Source organism: Pongo abelii, chromosome X (assembly GCF_028885655.2).
Source record: "Pongo abelii isolate AG06213 chromosome X, NHGRI_mPonAbe1-v2.0_pri, whole genome shotgun sequence".
Lineage (NCBI taxonomy): Eukaryota > Metazoa > Chordata > Mammalia > Primates > Hominidae > Pongo > Pongo abelii.
The window spans coordinates 76,185,702-76,205,832 of NC_072008.2; the positions used below are offsets into that span (position 1 = coordinate 76,185,702).

Consider the following 20,131-nt stretch of genomic DNA (forward strand, 5'->3'; position numbering starts at 1 on the left):
CAGGCTGGTCCCAACTCCTGACTTCAGGTGATCTGCCCACCTGGGCCTCCCAAAGTGCTGCAATTACAGAAGTGAGACATCGTGCCCAGCCCATTTTTATTTTTAAAAAATTTTTTATTTTACTTTCTGGACAGAACAGTGTGAATATATAAAACCATGTTTTGAATCAAGAATGGTATCTTTAGGTTAGGTGTGGTGGCTCATGCCTGTAATCCCAACACTTTGGGAGGCCAAGGCGGGAGGACTACTTGAGCTCAGGAGTTCAAGACCACCCTGGGCTACATAGTGAGACCCTGTCTCTACCAAAAAAAAAAAGAATATTATGTTATCTTTTATATTTATAGGACCTGAAGTCTCCTTCCACATCCTACAAGCCTCTACCTCTCATTGAATCTGCTTTTTCTCAAGCACAAGCATCCAAGAGACAATATGTTGTACTAAATAACTTCTTTTTGAGGCAGAGTCTTGCTCTGTTGCCCAGGCTGGAGTGCAGTGGCATGATCTCAGTTCACTGCCAACCTCCATCTCTTGGGTTCAAGCAATTCTCTTGCCTCAGCCTCCCGAGTCACTGGGATTACAGGCACCCACCACCACATCTGGCTAATTTTTGTATTTTTAGTAGAGATGGGGTTTCACCATGTTGGCTAGGCTGGTCTCAAACTCCTGCCTTCAGGTGATCTGCCCGCCTGGACCTCCCAAAGTGCTGGGATTACAGGAGTGAGCCACCGTGCCCAGCCTATTTTTATTTTTTAAAAACTTTTTATTTTACTGTTTGGACCGAACAATGTGAATATATGAAACCATGTTTTGAATCAAGAATGGTATCTTTCGGCCTGGCGCGGTGGCTCAGGCCTGTAATCCCAGCACTTTGGGAGGCCGAGGCGGGCGGATCACAAGGTCAGGAGATCGAGACCATCCTGGCTAACACGGTGAAACCCCGTCTCTACTAAAAATATAAAAAATTAGCCGTGTGCGGTGGCGGGCGCCTGTAGTCCCAGCTACTCGGGAGGCTGAGGCAGGAGAATGGCGTGAACCCGGAAGTCGGAGGTTGCAGTGAGCCGAGATCGCGCCACTGCACTCCAGCCTGGGCGACAGAGCGGGACTCCGTCTCAAAAAAAAAGAATGGTATCTTTAGGTTAAGGTGTGGTGGCTCATACCTGTAATCCCAACACTTGGGAGGCCAAGGCGGGAGGATTGCTTGGGCTCAGGAGTTCAAGACCACCCTGGGCTACATAGTGAGACCCTGTCTCTACAAAAAAAAAAAAAAAAAAAGTTATCTTTTATATTTATAGTACCTGAAGTCTCCTTCCACATCCTACAAGCCTCTACCTTTGTTCAGTCTGCTTTTCCTCAAGCACAAGCATCCAAGAGACAATATATTGTACTAAATAACTTTTTTTTTTTTGAGACAGAGTCTCGCTCTGTTGCCCAGGCTGGAGTGCAGTAGCGCGATCTCGGCTCACTGCAACCTCCACCTCCCGGGTTCAAGCGATTCTCCAGCCTCAGCCTCCCAAGTAGCTGGGGCTACAGATGTGCGCCACCGTGTCGGCTAATTTTTTTGTATTTTTAGTAAAGATACGGTTTCACCATGTTGGCCAGCCTGGTCTCAAACTCTTGACCTTAGGTGATCTGTCCGCTTCGGCCTCCCAAAGTGCTGGGATTACAGCCGTGAGCCACTGCGCGGGCTGCTACATAACTATCATAAAGTACATTAAAGAGCATTCCAGGCTGGGCGCGGTGGCTCACGCCTGTAATCCCAGCACTTTGGGAGGCCAAGGCGGGTGGATCACCTGAGGTCAGGAGTTTGAGACCAGCCTGGTTAACACGGCGAAACCCCGTGTCTACTAAAAATACAAAAATTCGGGTGCGGTGGTATGCTCCTATAGTCCCAGCTACTCAAGAGGCTGAGACTGGAGAATCGCTTGAACCCGGGAGATGGAGGTCGGCACTGCACTCCACCCTGGGCAACAGAGTGAGACTTCCTCAAAAAAAAAAAAATAAGAAAAAGAAAGAAAGATCATCCTTTCACATTCTCCCGATATAACTGATTTAGGCAAGGGACATCAATGAATGCTAAAACCACACTGGGTGCAAGGTCAATGGGGAAAAGAATATTCACAATTTATTCTGCAGAAGGATGGGCTCAGTACCAAATGACCGAAAAAAAAAAAAAGAATATTCACACAATCTCTAAGTATCTGTGGATTACTTAGTAATTACAGAGGGTAAATCGTACCTTTGTGATGGAGCAATCTGGTGGTGACTACTTTATCAAGGTGATGAAATTTAGCATCACCAGTAGTAGGACAACACTGTATCTGACAGTGTACCTTCTGATGGCTGATAAAATATTTAACCTGGGCCGGGCGCAGAGGCTCACTCCTGTAATTTCCAGCACTTGAGGCGGGCGGATCACAAGGTCAGGAGTTCGAGATCAGCATGGCCAATATGGTGAAACCCCGTCTGTACTAATCATACAAAAATTAGCCGGGGGTGGTAGCGCCGAGATCGCGCCACAGCACTCTTTCCTGGGAGACAGAGCAAGAGACTCCGTCTCAAAAAAAAAAAAAAAAAAAGTCCGGGCGTGGTGGCTCATGCCTGTAATCCCAGCACTTCGGGAGGCCGAGGTGGGAGGATCACGAGGTCAGGAAATCGAGACCATCCTGGCTAACACAGTGAAACCCCGTCTCCACCAAAAATACAAAAATTAGCCGGGCTTGGTGACGGGCGCCTGTAGTCCCAGCTACTCAGGAGGCTGAAGCAGGAGAATGGTGTGAACCCAGGAGGTGGAGCTTGCAGTGAGCCGAGATCGCACCACTGTACTCCACCCTGGGCGACAGAGCGAGACTACGTCTCAAAAAAAAAAAAAAAAAAGGAGGAAACAAGAGAAATTCAGATCATGGAATGTTTTCAAGACAACTTGCCTGGATTCTTCCAAATTTTTAGTGTCATGAAAAACAAACAAGAAGGCAGGTGGATCCTGGACTAAAGGAAAATGACCAAATACAATGCATGAAACGTGAATGGATCCTAGATTGGAAAAAAGGGAGAATGAGGAAGAGTGCTATGATGTGGTATAGAAATTATTTCAGTCTATATTATCATAATAAGTGAAAAAAGCAAGGTGAAAGCCGGGCGTGGTGGCTCATGCCTGTAATCCCAGCACTTTGGGAAGCTGAAGCGGGCAGATTGCTTGAGCCCAGGAGTCTGAGACCAGCCTGTGCAACATGACGAAACCCCGTAAAATGTCCCAACTAGGACAACTGGGGAAATTTAAGTGCGGACTCTTCGTTAAATAATATTGACTTACTTCCTAAAGATGTGATAAAGGTACTTTGGTTCCATAGTTAAGATGCTTATTTTTAGGAGTGAAGAACAAGATGCCCATAAATGGTTTAGAAAAACAAAAATCCTAGCAAAATGTTAACCATTGTGAGTCTAGGTGAGGGGTCAGCTGTCCATTTTACTAAACTTTCACATTTTCCGAAATAAAACGTTGGGGGAACAAGTATTTTTTTTGAGGCGGGCTGGAGTGCAGTGGCCCGATCACAGGTCACTGCAGACTCCAACTCCTGGCTCCCACCTCAGACCCCCCAACAGCTGGGACTACAGGCACTGGCCACCACATCTGGCTAATTTTTTTGATTTTGTGTAGGGATGGAGTCTCGCTTTCTTGTCCAGTCTGGCCTCATACTCGTGGGCTCAAGCGATACTCCCACCTCGGCCTCTCAAAGTGCTGGAATTACAGGCGTGAGCCACCGCGCCCGGTCAAAAAATCAATTTCTAGGGAAAAATGTCAACTCAAAACAAGTAACCTGCATAACTGGGGAATGCCTGTATAATTTACGTCAAGTCTCTTCTTGGGACGGAGCGGTAAAATTGCGGGCAGCACAAAGACCGGCTCTTACCCTTGCTTCCGGGTATTGTGGCACAGGAACCCGAGGTTGCCTGAGCGTAAGCCACGTGACCCGAGCAGCTCCTTCTGATTGGAGGAAGAGCCACTGCTCTAATTCGGTGCCGTGAGAAAGCTCGCGCGCAGAGCAGTGGGAGCGGGCGGGACTGAATATTTTCTTTGACCAACCGCTTTCCACATATCCATCCTCCTGATCCCGTAGCGTCGAATCAAAAGCCGTTAGTAAAGTAGTTACTTCTTTCTCCTAGGATAGCCGGTCTTTCCGGGTTTTTTCCCTCCCTCCCCCCTCTCCTCTCCCCCTCTCCCCCCTTCCCCCTCCCCTCCCCTCCCCTCCCCGCCCCCTCTGTATTCAGCTTCCGGTAGAGGCTGGTAGGGTAAGGGAGCTTAGTAAGTCACTTCTGGGCGACTGTTGTTTTATTTCCGGTCTATGGGACCCGGCTGCGATTTGTTGCTGCGGGCAGCAGCTACCATCTCTGCTGCCGCCATCATGTCCGACACGGACAGCGACGAAGATTCCGCTGGAGGCGGCCCATTTTCTTTAGCGGGTTTCCTTTTCGGCAACATCAATGGAGCTGGGCAGCTGGAGGGGGAAAGCGTCTTGGATGATGTGAGGGGGTGGGCGTGGGGGTAGGGCTGGGGGGGTGCGGCTAAGCAGAGGAAGGAGGTGCAGGGAGGAAAGGAGAGGGTGCTCAGGCAGCGAGAACAGGGCGCAGCTAACGCCGGGGAGGAGGATCCCGTCCTCATGGGTGCAGGAGCAACGTGGCGTGGGAGTGATCAGTTCTGGGGGAGGGTGGGCAGAAGAGAGCGCGAGGCGAGCCCAGGGCCAGGGGCGCAGGGAATGGTGGCTTTGGAGCTAGCGCTCTGCCAATCAGACAGTAGGACACATGCTCGTTTCGCCTACTGAGATGGCTTCCCACCCGTAACCTGCTTGGAGATTCTTGACACTGCCTGCCCCTCTGACATCGCTGCCCTGAGATGGCTCTATAGAGCCAGAGGACTGGACAGGACCTGCCCCCCCGCTCGTTTGGTTCCGGCCCCAGACTTAGGACAATGGGGTGTTCCTAGCACCCCGGCGGGCCTCCTGGTCCCAGTGCGCTTTTTAGGTGGTTCTCCCAGCGTCTTCACTGACTTCCGTGAAATAGTGTCCTGCGCCCTAGTGAAACTACCCCGCCTTCATCTAGGCCCGTTTTCTTGAGGAGTGAAGCTGTCGGCCTCTGTGGCCCCTCCTGTGCCGCAGGCGCATGCGAAACAGGGACTGAACGAGCCCCGCCTCGCCGCCTCCAATCCCACCGATCTCCCTGCTTCGGCCCTGGTTCCGAGAACGACCGTTCCGTTCGTTCAGTCTTGGCAGTAGTTATTTGATTCGTCTTCTCTTGTAGTATTGTACTTTAAAGTGTGGGCGATGCAGTTCGCTGTGGTGCTTTAATAAAGATCTGATCGATGCGGAGTTTGGTCGATGTATATTACAGTTCTTGAACCTGTTCCTTGTTTTGGCACACTGCACAGTCATTTTTCATGTGGAGTTGTGACTTTGTCGTGGACCAGGGAAATAAGCCCTGTGGTGTGGGTGTCGTAGGTTTAGTTGTTATCTTCGACTCTGGTGCTGTCCCTTTTTCAGGAATGTAAGAAGCACTTGGCAGGCTTGGGGGCTTTGGGGCTGGGCAGCCTGATCACTGAACTCACGGCAAATGAAGAATTGACCGGGACTGATGGTGCCTTGGTAAATGATGAAGGTGAAGTCTGGGTTGTGGGGAGTAGGCGGGGGAGGAGGCTAGCCACGTAGTATATATGTACTTTTTTGTGTGTGTAAGACGGAGTTTCGCTCTGTCTCCCAGGTTGGAGTGCAGTGGGGCAATCTGGGCTGACTGCAACCTCCGCCACCCAGGTTCAAGCATTTCTCCTGTCTCAGCCTCCTGAGTAGCTGGGACTACAGGCACGCACCACCACGCCCAGCTAATTTTTGTATTTTTAGTAGAGACAGGGTTTCATCATATTGGTCGGACTGGTCTTGAACTCCTGACCTGAGGTGATCCGTCCGTCTCGGCCTCCCAAAGTGCTGGGATTACAGGCGTGAGCCACCGCATCCAGCCTGTACGTGTACTTTTAAATGGGAATTATATGAGGGAGTGAGGGTCACTTACTGTTGTTGCGATTCTTCCTGCTTTTTCATAGGGTGGATTAGGAGTACAGAAGATGCTGTGGACTATTCAGACATCAACGAGGTGGCAGAAGATGAAAGCCGAAGATACCAGCAGACGATGGGGAGCTTGCAGCCCCTTTGCCACTCAGGTGATTCTTTGGTGTATTGGCTTGAACATTCCAGTGCATTATCCTGCTGTATAGTCCAGTTTGGGCTCTGGTTTCCATACCCGCTGTCTGCCATTGTTTCTGCTCTCCATGCCTTTGCTTTGGCTCCTCCTCTCCCTTTGTCAGGTCAGTTCCAAGTAGCTGCTATCTTTTTTTGTGTTCTGGCCAGTCTTAACCGTACTCATGTGGTTATTCCTCATACTGTTCAGTCATGAATTCTTGGTTAATGACAAGTAGCTTTCTTGTCACCTGGTATTTGAATACCTACAGGGTTTGTGAGATACACTTCAAAGTTGGAAACTATGAAACAAATTCAGTTTTTGCCCTTAAGGAATGGGTAGTTCAAGAAGGATACAAAATCATACATAAACAATGAACTAAGGCAGGACGTGGTGGCTCACGCCAGCACTTTGGGAGGCTGAGGCGGGCAGATTACCTGAGGTTGGGAGCTTGAGACAGCCTGACCAACATGGAGAAACCCCGTCTACTAAAAATACAAAATTAGCCAGGCGTGGTGGTGCATGACTGTAATCCCAGGTACTCGGGAGGCTGAGGCAGGAGAATTGCTTCAAACCGGCAGGTGGAGGTTGCAGTGAGCCGAGATTGTGCCACTGCACTCCAGCCTGGGCAACAAGAGTGAGACACTCCGTCTCAAAAAAACAAAAACAAAAACAAAAAACCAATAAAAAGCAATTTTTTTTTTTTTTTTTTTTGAGACGGAGTGTCTCACTCTCTTGCCCAGGCTGGAGTGCAGTGACACGATCTCGGCTCACTGCAACCTCCGCCTCCCGGTTTGAAGCAGTTCTCCTGCCTGAGCCTCCCGAGTAGCTGGGACTACAGGGGCCTGCCACCAAGCCCGGCTATTTTTTTGTATTTTTAGTAGAGACGGGGTTTCACCGTGTTAGCCAGGATGGTCTCAATCTCCTGACCTCGTGATCGCCTGCCTCGACTTCCCAAAGTGCTGGGATTACAGGCGTGAGCCACCACGCCCGCCCACACCTGGCCAATTTTTTTTGTATTTTTAGTAGAGAAGGGGTTTCACCGTGTTGGCCAGATTGGTTTCGAACTCCTGACCTCAAGTGACCCTGCTCCCCTCGGCCTCCATAAGTATTAGGATTACAGGTGTGAGCCACCGCACCGTGCCTAAAACAATGAACTTGATACCTGCTTGCAAATATGTTTTTTTCCTCTCTGGTATAAGGTGCTACATTGTAGAATCAAAACCTCAGAAGGTAGAGTCATTGAGTGGAAGGAGTCTTAGGAATTATTTATTCGTAATCTCTAGTAGAAAAGGAAAACTTGAACTTTAGAGAACTTTATAATAAAATGTGGGATTTTATCAAAAGTAATACAATTAGCTAGTAGTAGACTCTGACTAATTTAACTCAGTTCGTTAGACATTGTTTGAGCACTTGTTATGTACTCTAAACTGATAGGCAGTGTGTTTCTTTGTTTTTTTTTGAGACGGAGTCTTGCTCTATTGCCCAGGCTGGAGTGCAGTGGCGCAATCTTGGCTCACTGCAAGCTCTGCCTCCCAGGTTCATGCCATTCTCTTGCCTCAGCCTCCCGAGTAGCTGGGACTACAGGCGCCCGCCACCACGCCTGGCTAATTTTTTTTTTTTTGTATTTTTGGTAGAGACAGGGTTTCACTGTGTTAGCCAGGATGGTTTCGTTATCCTGACCTCGTGATCCACCCGCCTCAGCCTCCCAAAGTGCTGGGATTACAGGCGTGAGCCACCATGCCCGGCCTAGGCAGTGTGTTTCAAAGATAATGAAGTCCGCTGAGTGTGGTGGCTCAGGCCTGTAAACCGAGCACTTTGGGAGGCCCAGGCGGGCAGATCACGTGAGGTCAGGAGTTCGAGACTAGCCTAGCCAACATGGAGAAACCCTGTCTCTACTAAAAATAGAAAAATTAGCTGGGCATGGTGTCGTGCGCCTGTAGTCCTAGCTACTCGGGAGGCTGAGGCGTGAGAATGGCTTGAACCCAGGAGGGGTAGGTTGCAGTGAGCTGAAATGACGCTGCTGCATTCCAGCCTGGGCGGCAAGAGCTAAACGCTGTCTCAAAAGATAATGAAGTCCATTTTCTGATCTTGAGAAGTTCGATTTAGTGGTCTGGAATCTAGAGGTATTGGTCCATAGTTCATTTTTTGCACTGCCCTGTTCTACCTCTCACTGCTTGAGACTCCCCCACCCCACTCCACCTGATGGAGTCTCTGTCACCAAGGCTGGAGTGCAGTGGTGCGATCTCGGCTCACTGCGACTTCCACCTACCGGGTTGAAGTGATTCTCCCACCTCAGCCTCCCCGGTAGCTGGGACTACAGGCGTGCGCCACCACTCCCGGCTAATTTTTTTTGTATTTTTAGTAGAGATGAGATTTCGCCATGTTGGCCAGGCTGGTCTCGAACTCCTGACCTCAGGTAATCCACCCACCTTTGCCTCCCAAAGTGTTGGGATTACAGGTGTGAGCCACCCCGCCTGGCCTGCTTGGAACTTTTTTGTGAAGTTGCTCGTTATTTATTCATCGTCCACCTCTTCAAACTAGATTTCAGTCTGCTGATAAATGTAGATAAAACCTTGGTAAATACTTGAACTTAGTTTTTTCGGGACAGCTTATGGATTTGAGTGCTACTTATATGAAAAGAATTAACTGTACTGCATATACAAAAAGTAACCCATAAAAAATAGAAGATATAAGCCCTGCCTTTAAGGATATTGTTATCTTGTGGGGAAGATGACGTGAACAAATGCAGAACAATTATTCGTAGTAAGACAAACCACCTATGAGCTCATGTTTCTGTATATAGAGGGTTACATTTAGTTTTGATGGGCTGCAAGAATAGCTAAGTCAATAGCTGTCATTTTTGAGCACCCTGACTGGGGGGAGATGGTGGCAGTTATTTTCAGTAGAAGTTATAATTTCCAGGTTTGTGTTTGTTGTCTTGACTAGGGATGGTAAGGAAAAGGCTGGGAGTTTCCCTAGGGGAGTTTTATGAGCTAACTTCCTATAAAAGGAGGATGCTACATTTGATAGAATCTCAGTACTCTGGGATGCTCATTTCTAAGTTCTCTTGTCCTCTAGGGGTGCCTTCACCTATACCCTTAGCTTTTTCCTTCCTTGGCATTGGCTCCTTTGCATGGCTTGGTTTACAAGGGTACTTCTTTGGAATAATTGTAAGTGGGTGTAGATTGCTAATAAAGCTTTCAAGGAGGTGAATTTTGAGTAAAATTTTGAAAGTGAGGCAAGGTTTGGTGGAGAAGGAGCAGCAGGGGATTTTGGTTTGGAAACATGGCTTGTCTAAAGGTTTGGAGATATTTAGAAATAAGCAAGTAGTGTGTGTGGAGGGGAGAATTAGCCAGTAGGTTTTCTTGAAAGGAGTAGAAAACATATTGCCAAATAGCAAGAACTGAGAATAGAGCAATTTCATAGTACCTTTATGTATGCATTACTTGGGATTTGATGACATAAGGAATTGTAAACCAACATAGACTGTTGAGTAGGCAGGATGGTATAATGAAAAGAAAAGGACTTTGGAGTCAAAGTGTCCTAGGCTTAGAGTGTCATAGATTCAAATTCCAACTCCATATTTAGTGTGACCCTGAGCAGGTTGCTGAATCTCTGAGGCTTGGATTTCTCATTTGTAATAATCCACCAGTTTTCTTGTCTGTAGTAAAGGTGATAATATTAATACTTTTGTGAGAATTTAAGTTCATTATCACATGATGTAAAAGCACGTAGTATAATATTATGGTAAATGCTCTGTAAATATTAGTTGGCTTTCCTTTTTTTCTGCTTTGCTAGTTTACAGTCTTACAGGCTTCCCTTTCTGAGGCTTTAGAAGAGTGATACTTGTCGCTCTGGGGTTTTGATTAGTAAAAGAGTGAATGTCACACCAACTTGCAGGCTGTTCTTGCAGGCTAGAGATGTAAAGTTGTTAAGGTCCGAAGTAGGGTGACAGTTGTAGAAAATGATACCTAGGGTCAGGCCGGGCGTGGTGGCTCACGCCTGTAATCCCAGCACTTTGGGAGGCCGAGGTGGACGGATAACTTGAGGTCAGGAGTTTGAGTCCAGCCTGACCAACATGGTGAAACCCTGTCTGTACTAAAAATGCAGAAATTAGCCACGTGTGTTGGCACACATCTGTAATCCCAGCTACTTGGGAGGCTGAGGCAGGAGAATCGCTTGAACCCGGGAGGCGGAGGTTGCAGTGAGCTGTGATCATGCCACTGCACTCCAGCCTGGGTGACGAGCGAAACTCTGCCTCAAAAAAAAAAAAAAAAAAGATAGCTAGGGTCAAACTTAGAAGATACTGATAAAGTATCGTAGGACTTGGTTGCCTATAGTCCCAGCTACTCAGGAGGCTGTGGCAGGAAGATAACTTGAGCCCAGGAGTTGGAGGTTGCAGTGAGCTATGATTGAGCCTCTGTGCTCTAGCCTGGGCAACAGAGCAAGACCCCTGTCTCAAAAAAAAATAAAAATAAAATACAGGGCTTGGTGAGTGAGGAATTGTGTTAGAAAGAGTGTAGGCTTTGTTGTTAAACCAGGCTTGCATTCTGATTTTGTCACTTAAAATTCAGTCTCTTCTATATCTCAGGATGATTCCTGTTTTGAAGTGTTATTGGGAGGATTATACATAAAACAGCTAGAAATGCCTGGCACATAATGGAAGTTTAATAGTAGGAAGTTGCTATTTTTTTTTTTTTTTTTTTTTTTGAGACGGAGTTTCGCTCTGTCACCCAGGCTGGAGTGCAGTGGCGCGATCTCAGCTCACTGCAAGCTCCGCCTCCCAGGTTCACGCCATTCTCCGGCCTCAGTCTCCAGAGTAGCTGGGACTACAGGCACCCGCCACCACGCCAGGCTAATTTTTTGTATTTTTAGTAGAGACGGGGTTTCACAGTGTTAGCCAGGGTGGTCTTGATCTCCTGACCTCGTGATCCACCCGCCTCGGCCTCCCAAAGTGCTGGGATTACAGGCATGAACCACCTCGCCTGGCCACTTTTTTTTTTTTTGAGACAGAATCTTACTATGTCACCCAGGCTGGAGTGCAGTGGCACAATCTCGGCTCACTGTAACCTCTGCCTCCCTGGTTCAAGCGTTTCTCCTGCCTCAGCCTCCTGAGTAGCTGGGACTACAGGCCCGTGTCACCTCTCCCAGCTAATTTTTTGAATTTTAGTGGAGACTGGGTTTCACCATGTTGCCTAGGCTGGTCTTGAACTCCTGAGCTCAGGCAATCTGCTCGCCTCAGCCTCCCAAAGTGCTGGGATTACAGGTGTGAGCCACCTCACTGGCCTTATACTTACTATTTATAATGATCAATTGGATAAATGTATATTGGGGGTTACGAGATTGATGAAGGAGACAGTGGACTAAAGTCATAAGCTGGGAAAATGCATATGGATGTGATGTTGATAGGGAATTTAAAAGAGATAAAGGATATTTCAGTGTTTTATAAGGTACAGTTGTTAAATATCTGAGTAGAAAGATTCCTTAGGAAGCAGAAGAGTCGTGGAATTGTAGAGGAGGTAAATTAGGTCCGCATATGTAGATTTGGATTTAATCTAGGTGAAGGTGATTCTTGAGAAAGGGAATAGGGAATATATAGGGGAATAAAAGCAGAGTCTTTAGGACGAAGTCTTGAGTGATGCCAATGGTTAAGAGGCAGTGAAAAGAGTAATAAACTGCAGATGATAGATAGAAAAAGTGTGTCATCGCTCATTTGAGAGATGAGAAGAAAGACCAGTCTTACGGGAAACTGACAGAGGGAGAAGATTCCCAAAGTGCTGGGATTACAGGTGCGAGCCACTGTGCCCGGCCCAGTATGAAAATTCTAAAAAAGATATGGTCAGGAAAGGAGCAAAGGTTTCAAGCAGCTCTTGGAAACGCTTTCATATGTTGTATGATTTTTTCTTTTTCTTTCTTTCTTTTTTTTTTTTTTTGAGACAGTTTCACTCTGTTGCCCAGGCTGGAGTGCAGTGGTGCAATCTCGGCTTACTGCAACCTTCACCTCCCGGTTCAAGTGCTTCTTGTGCCTCAGCCTCCCAAGTAGCTGGGATTACAGGCACATGCCACCACTCCTGGCTAGTTTCTGTATTTTTGACAGAGATGGGGTTTTGTCATGTTGGCCAGGCTGGTCTCCGAACTCCTGACCTCAGGTGATCTGCCCGCCTCAGCCTCCCAGAGTGCTGGCGTGAGCCACCATGCCCAGCCATCATATCTTGTGTGAGATATTATACATGTTATAGCAATTGACTTGTACTGTGATGTCATCTCTTTCTGAAGGCTAAAGATATGTTTCAGATATATATGTAAAATATTTTGAGGCATGGTCTTGCTCTGTCATACGATTACTGCTCATCAAAGCCTTGACCTCCTGGGCTCAAACTGTCCCCTGACCTCAGCCTCCTGAATAGCTGGTACTACAGGCGTGTGCCACCACGCCTAGCTAATTTTTGTATTTTTTGTAGAGATGGGGTTTCTCCATGTTATTTAGGCTGGTCTTGAAATTCTGGGCTCAAGTGATCTGCCCATCTTGGCTTCCCAAAGTGCTGGGATTACAGGCGTGAGCCATCATGCCTGGCCCTCACCTTGCTTTTTTCACTTGTGTGTTCTTAAGGGATATGCATAGTGCTTCATGTGGTGCTTTAAATTATTGAGTGGCCCTGTAATCCCAGCACTTTGGGGGGCTGAGGCAGGTGGATCACGAGGTCAGGAGTTCGAGACCAGCCTGACTGACATGGAGAAACCCCGTCTCTACTAAAAATACAAAAATTAGCTGGGCGTGGTGGCACATGCCTGTAATCCTAGCTACTCAGGAGGCTGAGGCAGGAGAATCGCTTGAACTTGGGAGGCGGAGGTTGCAGTGAGCCGAGATTGTGCCGCCGCACTCCAGCCTGGGCGACAGAGCGAGACTCTATGTCTCAAAAAAAAAAATTGAGTGGCAAGGAAGCTTAAGGCGGTTGTATAATATTTTGGATATTGAGGAGATCACGTTCTTTGTTTTATTAGATTATGATGAAGATGACTATGATGCTGATTGTGAAGACATTGATTGCAAGTTGATGCCTCCTCCACCTCCACCCCCGGGACCAATGAAGAAGGATAAGGACCAGGATGCTATTACCAGTGGTAAGTAGAGATTGTCTACTTTTGTCTTAGGAGCAAGTTTCCATTCATAAGTCCAGGCTTGTGGCACACACATAAGGGACAAACTTAAGCTTATGCGAAAGGACAAAACTTCTAGAAATAATTCATACAATCTCAAATTTTAGTATTAAAGGGAAGTTTTACTTTTAAAACATTTGGCAACAGTATTTTAACATGTGCTCAAGAAATAGTAGTTTAGTCAGTGGTTCTCAAATCTGGCTACCCATCAGAATCACTTAGAGTCTTTAAAAAAAGAACAAATACCTGACTTTCACCCCTTGAGCCTGATTCAGAAGATCTTGGGTAGAGTCCAGGAATTTAATTAAATTAAATTAATTAAAATTTTTTTGAGAAAGAGTCTTGCTGTGTTGTGCAGGTTGGAGTGCAGTAGCACGATCTTGGCTCACTGCAACCTCCGCCTCCCGGGTTCAAGTGATTCTCGTGCCTCAGCCTCCAGAGTAGGGGCTGGAACTCTTGACCTCAAGTGATCCGCTTGCCTTGGCCTTCCAAAGTGCTGGGATTACAGATGTGAGCCACTGCTCCCTGCCGAACCCAGGAATCTTAAAGAGTTTCTTAAGTAATTTATGATACAACTGATCTGTATACTGGTATTTGGAAACTACTTGTTTAGATGGCTTTATTTTAAATGAAGTGGTTAAATTAGGAAGGTGCCCTGGAATGTTGATAAATCAGATAGTGTCAACTACCAGATATTCAGAGATTTCAAAGGCTGGTAGAGTCTTCAGTGTTTATCTTACCTATTCCTATAACAGTAACTGTCCTAGGCTTGAAAACTGGGGAAGAGCAGTGTTTTTGACCTCCTGTATTTTGAGGCTTGTATTAACCTAAATTCTTCCTGTTGGAGTTTTAAGCCATTTCTTTTAACAGTCTGCTAAATGTCAGCTGTTAACTTTGTTTTATAGATCTTATTTATGCCAAAGAACCTAAATGTTGTCCCGTGGGCTTAAAAAAATTCTCCAGCTCATGGGTCTCTGAACTAGGACTACCTGAGTGGTATAAAGTATTACATAATTTTGCTATTGGTCACAACATTGGTTACAATATTGGTTACTTAACAGAAAGTAGGGCCAGGTGTGGTGGCTCACACCTGTAATCCGAGCACTTTGGGAGGTGGAGGCAGATCATTTGAGGTCAGGAGTTCAAGACCAGACTGGCCAAGATGGTGAAACCCTGTCTCTACTAAAAATGCAAAAATTGAGCCAGCTGTGGTGACGCATGACTGTAATCCCAGCTACTTAGGAGGCTGAGGCAGGAGAATCACTTGAACCCGAGAGATAGAGGTTTCAGTGAGCTGAGATCTCACTACTGCACTCCAGCCTGTGCGACAGAGCAAGACTCTGTCTCAAAAAAAACAAACAAACAAACAAAAAAAACCGAAAGTGGTAAACGTAGTAATAGTGTTTGTTTTCTCATCACAACCCTAGGGTACCAGGTACGTGGTGAGTTGGGGGATGATGGGAGATAACGAGTTAGAATTGAGTTTTCTGGGTTGCATACTAGTAGTATGATTTGGGTGCTTGGGCCTATATCTCCTGGCATTGAGCCATGCGTATAGCCTAAAGTGGGTGTTTGCAGAATTCGAGGAAATATGTTCACAGTTACATGCCAAAGGGGTTTCTCTTCCTTGTTGCAGTGTCTGAAAATGGAGAAGGCATCATCTTGCCCTCCATCATTGCCCCTTCCTCTTTGGCCTCAGAGAAAGTGGACTTCAGTAGTTCTTCTGACTCAGAATCTGAGATGGGACCTCAGGAAGCAACACAGGCAGAATCTGAGGATGGAAAGCTGACCCTTCCATTGGCTGGGATTATGCAGCATGATGCCACCAAGCTGTTGCCAAGTGTCACAGAACTTTTTCCAGAATTTCGACCTGGAAAGGTACATTCTATGTAGAATGCTCAGATTGCAAACCACTGACCTCTTCCAAATAATGAGTTTTGTTGTTAAGATGCTGAATGTGGAATGGGGTTTCCTTACTCAGTGACATATTATTGGCTCTATAAGAGCTCTTCACACTGTATTAGGTCTTTTTTTTAAAGTTGTATATATTGATAGTAAATGTGATTTATGCTGTTCTCATTGGAAATTTCTCTGTTATCTTAAAAGAACTAGTCCAAATTATTAAGGAACGCTTCTTTACTTTCTTAGACGTTACAAGTCTGAATGTGACACTCCTTTGTTTCTCCCCCACATTTGAATAGATCTCTCAAGGGAGTTTTCAGGCCCAGATGCTGCTGTTTTCCCATCTGACTTTGAGTCTGTGTCATAGTAATGTATTCTGTGTTCTAGGTGTTACGCTTTCTACGTCTTTTTGGACCAGGGAAGAATGTCCCATCTGTTTGGCGGAGTGCTCGGAGAAAGAGGAAGAAGAAGCACCGTGAGCTGATACAGGAAGAGCAGATCCAGGAGGTGGAATGCTCAGTAGAATTAGAAGTCAGCCAGAAGTCTTTGTGGAACTACGACTACGCTCCACCACCACCTCCAGAGCAGTGTCTCTCTGATGATGAAGTAGGCAAAATAGAGACCTGAGATTATGGCTTATGAGAGGAGCAAATGAATTCAATGAATTCTCCCTAGTTTATGTCTGAATTGTAAATAACACCATAGCAGATAGAATTCTGTGCTAATTTTCAATGAGTAATCATGGGTTCAATCTCAGCGGCTGCCCCTTCCCTATTGTAAAAGAAAAATGTTTGGTGGGGTAGGCGGGGATGAGAGGGGTAGATGGTGATATGCTGCTGAATAAGAAGGTTTGATTGATAGGTGGAATGTGCTATGATACATCTCCATTGTTTACATTCTAACTCCAGGTAAATCATCCTCAGTTTCTCTAAGTTCCCCTCCTGACTGTTAACTCCCTATAGCCTTAGGACATCTGGGATCAGGAAATTCTCCCTGCTCTACTTCTTTCTTCTGTTACAGATCACGATGATGGCTCCTGTGGAGTCCAAATTTTCCCAATCAACTGGAGATATAGATAAAGTGACAGATACCAAACCAAGAGTGGCTGAGTGGCGTTATGGGCCTGCCCGACTGTGGTATGATATGCTGGGTGTCCCTGAAGATGGCAGTGGGTTTGACTATGGCTTCAAACTGAGAAAGACAGAACATGAACCTGTGATAAAATCTAGAATGATAGAGGTGAGCAACACTGGTATGTAAGAAAGGAATCAATGTTCTCAGGTCCTATTACTTTTACTAACTTTACTTTTTAATTGGGGAGATACTGGGTGGTAGGGTTTCTTTGGTGGGAGATTGAGGTGTCTCAGCCTTTTATTTGGTATGGTGTATCACCCTGGTAGCTAGGTCCTATTCTAAGGATTCTGTTTGTGAAATGAGTGCTGTGCCAGACTAGGAGTGGGAAGAGGCAAATATTCCTCCGTTATCAGGTGGTTGTTTCAAGTAAAGGACCACTTAGGATGTGTCTGATGTATCTCTAATGTGGAATTTGGAGTGGAAACTTTGACCAGTGACCAATCAAGGTTGTGTTTTTTCTTCCCTACTTAACACAGGAATTTAGGAAACTTGAGGAAAACAATGGCACTGATCTTCTGGCTGATGAAAACTTCCTGATGGTGACACAGCTGCATTGGGAGGATGATATCATCTGGGATGGGGAGGATGTCAAACACAAAGGGACAAAACCTCAGCGTGCAAGCCTGGCAGGCTGGCTTCCTTCTAGCATGACTAGGAATGCGATGGCTTACAATGTTCAGCAAGGTGTGCTTCTGTGACAGCTGTGTCTAGCAGATACTGCCCTTAATCTTAGTCACCATAAGTGGGCTTAGCTGTGATTTTTTTTTTTTTTTTTTTTTTTTTTTTGTGAGACAGAGTTTCGCTCTTGTTGCCCAGGATGGAGTGCAATGGTGCAGTCTCGGCTCACTGCAACCTCCGCCTCCCGGGTTCAAGCGATTCTCCTGCCTCAGCCTCCGGAGTGGCTGGGATTACAGGCGTGCGCCACCACGCCCGACTAATTTTTGTATTTTTAGTAGAGACAGGGTTTCTCCATGTTGGTCAGGCTGATCTCGAACTCCCGACCTCAGGTGATCACCCACCTCGGCCTCCCAAAGTGCTGGGATTACAGGTGTGAGCCACCACGCCCGGCTGGCTGTGATGTTCTGAGCTGCCAAGAGTTAGTGAAATGTTTAGGATCCGAGGCCTAATTCTAGTCCCTGTAATTTTTATTTTATTTTTATGCTCAACCTGGAGGGAGATAGTCCATGTAATTTTTTGCCCTGTTAAGAAGCTAGGCCAGACTCAGGTTTCTTAAAAACATGTGATAAAGGTCTTTTTTTTATTTTTTTTTTATTTTGAGACAGTCTTGCTTGCTCTGTTGCCTGGGCCGGAGTGTAGTGGCACAATCTCAGCTCACTGCAATCTCTCCCTCCTGGGCTTAGGCGATTCTCCTGCCTCAGCCTCCCGAGTAGCTGGGATTACAGGCATGTGCCACCACGCCCAGCTAATTTTGTATTTTTAGTAGCGATGGAGTTTCTCCATGTTGGTCAGGCTGGTCTCGAACTTCCGACCTCATGTGATCTATCTGCCTCAGTCTCCCAAAGTGCTGGGATTACAGACATGAGCCACCACACCTGGCCTGAAGTTAAAGATCTTTCTGAACTATAACAGTACTTTATAGTATATTTTTGTTTCCCAAGTCCGTTTGTATTTAGAATTCTGGTTTCCTTTTTTTCTCCTTAAATAGGTTTTTTTTTTTAAGGTATGCCATGATTAATGTAAAAAACTTTGAAAATACAGTATAGTGTTAAAAAAAAGTCACTGGTAATCTATCTGGAGATTATCAACTGTTAATTTTTGGTGTATTTTCAGTGTTCTGTGTGTGTATGTAGTTGAGCTCATTTCTGTATGTACAGTTTTGCATACTGTGCTTTTCACTTAATAAATATTTTTCTCTCTTTCATTTTTTATTATTGTTGAGACAGGGACTCACTTTGTTGCCCAGACTGGTTTCAAACTCCTAGACTCAAACGACCTTCCTGCCTCGGCCTCCCAAAGTGCTGAGATTACAAGCAAGAGCCACCCCACCCAGCCACATAAATATTTTCGTGTCATTTAGAGTTCTTTATAAAAATGTTTAATGACATGGGAAACTCGTTCATTTTATTTTAATTAAATTATTATTTTTTGTAGAGGTAGAGTCTTACTATTGTTGGTCAGGCTGGACTCCTGGGCTCAGGCGATCCTCCTGCCTCAGCCTCTCGAGTAGCCGAGATTTAAGGTGCACGCCACCACTCCTGGCTTGAGAAACTCATTTTAAATGGAAAGAAAGAAGATATGAAACAACATATATGATATCCTATTAGTGTAAATGAAAAAAGCAGACTATATAAACATGGAAAGCTGGATTACTTTTATATTTTGGAGGGAAAACAAAATTTTTTCTTTTTTGAGACGAGTCTCTGTCGCCCAGGGTGGAATGCGTTGGCGCGATCTTGGCTCACTGCAACATCTGCCTTCCTGGTTGAAGTGATTCTTGTGCCTCAGCCTCCCGAGTAGCTGGGATTATAGGCGTGCACCACTGTGCCCAGCTAATTTTTGTATTTTTAGTAGAGACGGGGTTTTGCCAGGTTGGCCAGCCTGGTCTTGAACTCCTGACCTCAAGTGATCTGCCTGCCTTGGCCTCCCAAAATGCTGGGATTACAGGCGTGAGCCACTGCACCCGGATACAAAAATGTCTGATTTTTAAAACCTAAGAAATCGGTCTTTTCCCTTCCATTCTGCCCACTTTATGGGTTGTGTATTATTCTTACGAATGTTTCATAATTTACCGATACATATTGCATTTGTTAATACAATTTATTACCATTTATTGTTAGCATACTTTACCATATCATTTATTATCGTAATTTAACCAATTCCTTCTTAAACATTTAGGCTATTTAAATTTCGGCTATTATAAACAGTATTGCAATGGACGTTTTTGACTGCAACATTATTTTATTTTTATTTATTTATTTTTTGAGACAGAATTTCACTCCTGTTGCCCAGGTTGGAGTGCAATGGCATGATCTCAGCTCACTGCAATCTCTGCCTCCCGGGCTCAGGCGATTCTCCTGCCTCAGCCTCCCGAGTAGCTGGGATTACAGGCATGTGCCAGCACACCCAGCTAATTTTTGTATTTTTTGTAAAGATGGGGTTTCTCCATGTTGGTCAGGTTGGTCTTGAACTCCTGACCTGAAGTGATCCACATGCCTCGGCCTCCCAAAATGCTGTGATTACAGGTGTGAGCCACCACGCCCAGCCTGCAACATTATTTTAAAGTGAGAAATACACTGTGTAGGTTCCTCTTCAGTGGACATATGAGTAACTCCACTAAGTCACTCTACTAACATGAGTAACTCTTTTTATCTTTGCCAGAATCTTGATTGAAAGGGGCATAAATGTTTTCTCTGTTACTATTTCCTCCTTGCGCTTTGACTAGGTTTTGCAGCCACTCTTGATGATGACAAACCTTGGTACTCCATTTTTCCCATTGACAATGAGGATCTGGTGTATGGACGCTGGGAGGACAATATCATTTGGGATGCTCAGGCCATGCCCCGGCTGTTGGAACCTCCTGTTTTGACCCTTGATCCCAATGATGAGAACCTCATTTTGGGTATATTACTGGCAGAGGCCAGTGTTCCTTCTCCTTTGACAACTTGCTGTTAATGTCAACGGGCAGGAGGAAATCAGAAGGGTTGGAGATGATTAGGGCTAGAAACTTACAGGTAGCGGCTTGAGAGAGCGAAGT

At 45.9% G+C, this 20,131-nt stretch overlaps 1 protein-coding gene across 6 annotated transcripts in view; it reads left to right on the top strand.

Annotated features, from left to right (window-relative positions):
- The first annotated feature begins 4,275 nt into the window (after positions 1–4,275).
- TAF1 (TATA-box binding protein associated factor 1) overlaps positions 4,276–20,131 on the top strand; it is a 96,825-nt gene continuing 80,969 nt past the window's right edge. For 2 of the 6 annotated variants that reach the window (XM_024240821.3, XM_063721040.1), the window contains exons 1-9: positions 4,276–4,520; positions 5,532–5,646; positions 6,086–6,202; positions 13,225–13,344; positions 15,017–15,258; positions 15,670–15,888; positions 16,303–16,521; positions 16,893–17,100; positions 19,820–19,996. In XM_024240821.3, the coding sequence (XP_024096589.1) occupies positions 4,341–4,520; positions 5,532–5,646; positions 6,086–6,202; positions 13,225–13,344; positions 15,017–15,258; positions 15,670–15,888; positions 16,303–16,521; positions 16,893–17,100; positions 19,820–19,996 (1,597 nt within the window). In that variant the 5' untranslated portion in view covers positions 4,276–4,340. The remainder of the gene's footprint in view (positions 4,521–5,531; positions 5,647–6,085; positions 6,203–13,224; positions 13,345–15,016; positions 15,259–15,669; positions 15,889–16,302; positions 16,522–16,892; positions 17,101–19,819; positions 19,997–20,131) is intronic. The other 4 variants (XM_024240822.3, XM_024240824.3, XM_024240823.3 and 1 more) reach the window with 2 other exon arrangements.